Source organism: Neoarius graeffei, chromosome 17 (genome assembly GCF_027579695.1).
Source record: "Neoarius graeffei isolate fNeoGra1 chromosome 17, fNeoGra1.pri, whole genome shotgun sequence".
Classification (NCBI taxonomy): domain Eukaryota; kingdom Metazoa; phylum Chordata; class Actinopteri; order Siluriformes; family Ariidae; genus Neoarius; species Neoarius graeffei.
This window is the reverse complement of record NC_083585.1, coordinates 61,347,531-61,354,390: the sequence shown is the minus strand read 5'-3', so window position 1 is coordinate 61,354,390 and position 6,860 is coordinate 61,347,531. Positions and strand designations below refer to the sequence as shown.

General features: G+C 42.2%; 1 protein-coding gene across 1 annotated transcript; it reads right to left on the bottom strand.

Annotated features, from left to right (window-relative positions):
* Positions 1-4,950: 4,950 nt before the first annotated feature.
* On the bottom strand, positions 4,951-6,551 carry LOC132864383 (zona pellucida sperm-binding protein 4-like). Its single transcript, XM_060897806.1, has 7 exons — positions 6,284-6,551; positions 6,029-6,216; positions 5,841-5,938; positions 5,613-5,770; positions 5,334-5,526; positions 5,119-5,266; positions 4,951-5,034 (listed from the first exon to the last, which is right to left on the bottom strand). The coding sequence occupies exons 1-7, from the start codon at positions 6,549-6,551 to the stop codon at positions 4,951-4,953; spliced, it is 1,137 nt and encodes a 378-aa protein (XP_060753789.1).
* Positions 6,552-6,860: the final 309 nt, after the last annotated feature.

Genomic DNA, 6,860 nt, shown 5'->3' with positions numbered 1-6,860 from the left:
TAACTGTTGATCAGTCCTGCACACCGGCTTGGAGGAATTTTAGCCCGTTCCTCCATACAGAACAGCTTCAACTCTGGGATGTTGGTGGGTTTCCTCACATGAACTGCTCACTTCAGGTCCTTCCACAACATTTCGATTGGATTAAGGTCAGGACTTTGACTTGGCCATTCCAAAACATTAACTTTATTCTTCTTTAACCATTCTTTGGTAGAATGACTTGTATGCTTAGGGTTGCTGTCTTGCTGCATGACTCACCTTCTCTTGAGATTTAGTTCATGTACAGATGTCCTGATATTTTCCTTTAGAATTTGCTGGTATAATTCAGAATTCCTTGTTCCAACAATGATGGCAAGCCATCCTGGCCCAGATGCAGCAAAAGAGGCCCAAACCATGATACTACCACCACCATGTTTCACAGAAGGGATAAGGTTCTTATGTTGGAATGCAGTGCTTTCCTTTCTCCAAACATAACGCTTCTCATTGAAACCAAAAAGTTCTATTTTGATCTCATTTGTCCACAAAACATTTTCCAATAGCCTTCTGGCTTGTCTGCATGATCTTTAGCAAACTGCAGATGAGCAGCAATGTTCTTTTTGGAGAGCAGTGGCTTTCTCCTTGCAACCCTGCCATGCACACCATTGTTGTTCAGTGTTCTCCTGATGGTGGACTCATGAACATTGGCTAATGTTAATGTGAGAGAGGTCTTCAGTTGCTTAGAAGTTACCTTGGGGTCCTTTGTGACCTCGCCAACTATTACACACCTTGCTCATGGAGTGATCTTTGTTGGTCGACCACTCCTGGGAAGGGTAACAATGGTCTTGAACTTCCTCCATTTGTACACAGTCTGTCTGACTGTGGATTGGTGGAGTCCAAACTCTTTAGAGATGGTTTTGTAACCTTTTCCAGCCTGATGAGCATCAACAATGCTTTTTCTGAGGTCCTCAGAAATCTCCTTTGTTCGTATCATGATACACTTCCACAAGCATGTGTTGTGAAGATCAGACTTTGATAGATCCCTGTTCTTTAAATAAAACAGGGTGCCCACTCACACCTGATTGTCATCCCATTGAATGAAAACACCTGACTCTAATTTCACCTTCAAATTAACTGCTAATCCTAGAGGTTCACATACTTTTGCCACTCACAGATATGTAATATTGGATCATTTTCCTCAATAAATAAGTGACCAAGTATAATGTTTTTGTCTCATTTGTTTAACTGGGTTCTCTTTATCTACTTTTAGGACTTGTATGTAAATATGATGATGTTTTAGGTCATATTTATGCAGAAATGTAGGAAATTCTAAAGGGTTCACAAACTTTCAAGCACCACTGTATATCACCTTGTTAACATGTATACCAAGTTTCAAATCCATATCATGAATAGTTTTGGATATATGCCAGGGGCGTGTTTAGCCTATTTTTGGGGGTGCTCAAGCACCCCCAAAAATGAGCTCAGCACCCCCTAGCTCAGCACCCTCAAAAACACTGTTTTTGGACATAATTTTCAGAAATAAGTGCTCTTTGCGCACTGCGCAATGAATGTGTGAGCGGGCGTGTGTGTATTCTTGAATTCACCTGTTAGGTGATAGTTCTATGAGCAGTAAAATAGCTCTCCTCCTTGCGTCCCCTCTGATTGGGTTGCCTGTCCGCGCGAGTGCTTGCTACGACATGGTGTTTTTTTTAACTGGATTCCACGCCGATGAGGAACTCGAAGTAGCACCTGAGTATTACTGGCATAGCGAGATGTGAAGGTACGGACTGGAGTTACAATTGCTAAACGCAACACAATAATATGCATAATGCAATATTGATGTTCCCTGGTCTATGAACAGAATGATAAAAACGACATTTTTCATCCATATCGAGTTACTTTTGTGCAGAGCTGTACAAGTGCTACGGTGCTAGACCACTGTGTGTTAGTCAATTTTATTTAATGTAACATAGCATTTACGTTTGCTTATCATTCTTATCATGCTTATCAACAAAAAATATAAACTAATGTAAACTAATGTAAAATCATAATAATACACACTATTATTACACAATACACAATAACACATTAATTAACAATTACCACTGTTCAAAATGAATAGCTCCAACATTACAAATGCAGTAGTAGGTCTTGTTTAGTTAAAAATATAACGTAAATATTTGTGTCAGTGGTTGTAAATGTGTAGATATCATAGTTTATTGGGTCAACTTCTGTTAAAACATTGCATAAGTCTAGTCTTGTCTAGTCTAGTCTTTTTGTCTAGTTAAGTCTAGTCTAAATGCGGAATAAACGTGGAAACACTGTCGTTCAAGCCAGGTGCCTCTGTCAGCTCTGGGGGCTAAGCACCCCCAAAGATCAGATGCTAGAATCGCCCCTGATATATGCTCCGGAAACTAACATTGCTCTTAGAAACTAAGTCAAAATCTCATCTCATCTCATCTCATTATCTCTAGCCGCTTTATCCTGTTCTAAAGGGTCGCAGGCAAGCTGGAGCCTATCCCAGCTGACTACGGGCGAAAGGCAGGGTACACCCTGGACAAGTCGCCAGGTCATCACAGGGCTGACACATAGACACAGACAACCATTCACACTCACATTCACACCTACGCTCAATTTAGAGTCACCAGTTAACCTAACCTGCATGTCTTTGGACTGTGGGGGAAACCGGAGCACCCGGAGGAAACCCACGCAGACACGGGGAGAACATGCAAACTCCGCACAGAAAGGCCCTCGCCGGCCACGGGGCTTGAACCCGGACCTTCTTGCTGTGAGGCGACAGCGCTAACCACTACACCACTGTGCCGCCCAAAGTCAAAATCTATTCATGTAAAACTTTGGGGAAAAAAAAAAAAACTTTCAAAAATCCAAAATAGCAAAAGGCACCAGTTCACATGTTGTTTGATATGTATACAAAGTTTCATGATATTTTCAGTAGTTTTAACGATATGGCCCAGAAACGAAAACGTGACCAGACGGATGGAATCAGTTTCTATATCCCCTGCCAGACTTTGTTTGGGTGGGGGATAAAAGAAAAAGAGCTTGATGCCCATGTGAGTCTTTTGAAGGCACTGAAACTCTTAGGTCTACTTTATCCTCTAGTAACATTTTAGAACAATAAGAAAATTACTTGAGGCATAAAATGCTTCAGAGTGTCATCAGTTTAGCGAGACTAAATACAGGAACTCCGACAACAATCTGATTGACATTTTGGGCAAAAATTTTTTAAAAAATCCTCCCAGAAAATAAAAATGACTACCTTAAAGGTAGATTTACTATTGCTTGAAGTGTGCATGTGACAAAGGTTTCTTCTAAAAAATTTTCTGAATGCAAGAATCACGTGGGTCTTTTGTGCCAGAGCACATTGTCAAACATAAGCCTCAAGTCCCTTTGCCATGTCAAATGATACTGCCTCACTCTGGAAGCTCTTAAAAGGGATATACCCTGGTTTAAGACTACAATAATGTAATAATAGAGGCAAAAAGTCAGTGTAACCAAAGACTATCATGTGGTTACTCCCATTACACCCTTAGTACCACACAATCTTACCACTTATTGCTATAACATGATTTCATTTTACAGAAGTACACTTTTGTCTCTCTATGAGTCAGTATCTGCTTGCTTTCACATATGGTAGGAAATATGCGGACAAGAATTATTTACCCACTAATTCTTGGCAATACATCCTCCTGATCATGTCCGGCACTTGACCATGTCCACCACAAGCCCATACATGCACCATATGAAATATTCCCATAAAGTCAGTTAGTTTCATTGATATATTTGTAGGTATGGTAAATAAACCTACAGATGAACTAATTGCTACAACATTTGATAGATCTGGAAGGCTCTGGCAACTGTCACAGCTAGAAACCATATGTATCTCTGTAATATGACAAAGTGGGAATGAAAAAAACCCCACAGTGTTGGAAATAGTGATATGAGTGAAATCTACAGTTTGTTTTAACACATTCATTTCATTGTAATAGCCCAGTCACAGGGACTGAACACAAGTTGGATTAAATTGTGTGCAATTGTTAATGTTTTACATTTATGGAACTTGTGGTAGCATCTCTACTTTACTCAGTATTTTATGACCACTGCATCAATAAACCCAACGGTTTATTCATAGCTCATGAGCTCTGCACTTATCACCTAATGTGTCAGTGGATTCTGAGGCATTGACTTGTTGAGAAAAAAAAAAATGAATTAAAAGTAGGAAGAAGTTACTAAGGATATTGTGTGTCTGAATATTTCACCTCAATATGGCATCACTTTGGGACATGCAGAAATAAAGCTGAGTTTTCAGCATGCAAAGAAAGCCATTACCAGATTTTACCCAACAGCCATTACCTTTCTACCCCACAGTGGGCCCAGAAGTGCCTTGAGAGAACACACTGACTGGTCTTGGCAGTTTTCCTGTCAGACACCTGGAAAAGGGTTCTTGCCTTGCTCAGATATAGCCCACTTTAGCCACAAAAGTGGGTGTACCATAGTTCCAGTCCAGTTAAGCAGGAGCCATGCCCAGTTAGTTGCTCCAAGCTGTAAAGCCACATGGCTTCTCTACTTGGCTGTAACCACACTTTCTGGAAAAGATTGAAACCCCCTGTACCTAGTCTGTCTAGATTAATCTACAGCATCAGGTGGTGTACCAATTTAGGGGAACATGTGTACAAATCTCCAAATGATGCACCAAGCCACTGCACCCAAGGATAATAGGAGACTACCCCACCCACTTACAAAGCCATAGCCAAGACAGATACATTGAGAAATCAAGCCAGAGTTGCAACTTTATTCAACAGATTCATCTGAAACTTGGGTAAAGATCACTCCACCACTAGACACTATTACTGATGCACCAGGAGAGCTCCCTTCTGCTGTTGGAACAGCCCTCCCTGAGAAGAAAAAGAAAAGGAGTCCATAAGCCAGTCAAGGGGAGAAACAAGCCATGTAAAGGGTCTACCTACTTCTTCTGGTGCACATGGGTTCACAAGAATCTTGTGCAGTTGGAACACAGACAGATGTACTGCAGTGGATGTAGAGCTAAGGGGGAGGGGAAGCCACAACCAGAATGAGCAATAGAACACCTTTCCTTATAAAAAGCAGGAAGATCAAGCAAGCATTTACCATCTCTCGCACTGGAGTCACAGAGGTCTGATCCACAAATGTAAACATCTTCAGGACAAAACGTCTGAAATGGGTAGGGTATGCAAGTCCAGATGCCCCAGTCACTGGTATCAGCTTGGTCAAGTAACGGTCATCCTTGTATGGACATCTATGGATAACAAGGTTATGGCTGTTCAGGTCAGAGACTGAGCAAGAGAGACATGTTAAGAACTTACCCATTCACCAGAAGGTCCCATTGGGGAAGGCTATAGGGGTTAGGGGAAGCAGTTGCCCAGCAGCTACCCAAAACCAGGACAATATTTGGGTCAGTCCTCCCAGCAATGTGCACCTCAACATACACAGGCTCCCTCAGAACCTTTGTCACAGGGTAGTCCATAGCACTGTAGTAGGAGGTATAGGCTACTTGTTCTGTTGGGAGAGAGGGAAGGGAACCCAGTTCTTGTTGAAGCCATTGACAAATTCAGACTGCATGACAATATCCACAGGTTGCTCACCTTCTGCACAACCCTTGGTGACACAGGAGCCTTTTCCTAGTCTTAGTTCTACTTGGAATGGTCCAGAAGCAACAACAGGCAGAGGATCAAGATTGGACGATGTTCCAATGGACAAAGCCCCAAAGCCAACACCTGAATATTTGCACTGGAAAGCAAGCCTACAAAAGGACAAAGTTAGATCAGTAAAAGCTTTAGAGAATCTTTTCCAATGAGGATTATTTAGCTTACTCAAAGTGAGTGTCTCTTGTAACAGAGCCACGATCTCCAACTTCAACTTCATAAGAGGAAAGCATCTGGTTTTCATAGACCACATAACCAGGTTGTACCTAGACAGATTGGAGAGCATGCTTTCTGAACATGCTAATAAGAAAATTAAGACCATCTTGGGGGGGGGGGGGGTGGGCACAAATACAAACCTTCATGGTAGTCCCACAAGCAGTTACAGGAAACTGGTATATAGCAAAGGCTGTATTGGAGTCAATAGGACTACAGGGTCCAGTGTTCCCTCCCAACAGGCTGATAGAATCCAGGCTTATCCTGGGAAGTGTGGTGTCTCTGGCCACCACCAACACAAACTGGCCATCAAGGGTACACTGGACAGTCACTAACACCAAGAGAGGAGTCAGTTTATCCTTTACTAGATAAAAGTCAAATAGAACATGGACACTTACCTGTTTTTCCATAATAGCACCCCTGGCCATCAAAACAGCAGTTGATAGCATTGCATTGAGTAGCCTTTATACCAGGTTCCCCACAAGGAACCCTTTCATAGCCCTGCACTTGACATTTATCAACCTGGCCAGGTGTCTGTGGCTGCAAAGTAGGCTTCAAGGGAAGCCAAGGACCTTGAGGAGGCAATTTCACAGGTAGCAAGGATGCAGATATACTGCTCACAAGAAGAAACCCCAAACCCACCAAACTTAACCTTGTGATTGCCATTATCCCTAAACTATTCCACATCAACATCTACCTAGTGCACAACAGTGGCCTTTTATTGTGTTTTTCATCCTGCTTGTGACTGGAGTCTCCTCCTACTCAACTAGTCATTAATAGTGTTCCAGCTGTGTGCAATTATTAACTGCATTAATCACTGCCTTCATGTTTTGGTGGTCATTTTGAGAACTGTTTGAAATAGATATTTGTTCAGGGAATTGTCATGGTAATTGTGAGAGTCGGATAATGCCAAGAGCTGCAACCTGAACCATGGCAGCTAATCAACAGACCCCCCCCCCCCCCCCCCCCCCCCCG

What these genes read in the sequence shown, in the direction of transcription:
- LOC132864383 (XM_060897806.1), bottom strand. Translation starts at nt 6,551, where the DNA reads ATGGCAATCACAAGGTTAAGTTTGGTGGGTTTGGGGTTTCTTCTTGTG. An exon ending in GTGCTATTATGGAAAAACAG is followed by an intron (nt 6,217 to 6,283) that starts GTAAGTGTCCAT and finishes TCTTGGTGTTAG; the next exon opens with TGACTGTCCAGTGTACCCTT. An exon ending in CACCAAGGGTTGTGCAGAAG is followed by an intron (nt 5,527 to 5,612) that starts GTGAGCAACCTG and finishes CTCTCCCAACAG; the next exon opens with AACAAGTAGCCTATACCTCC.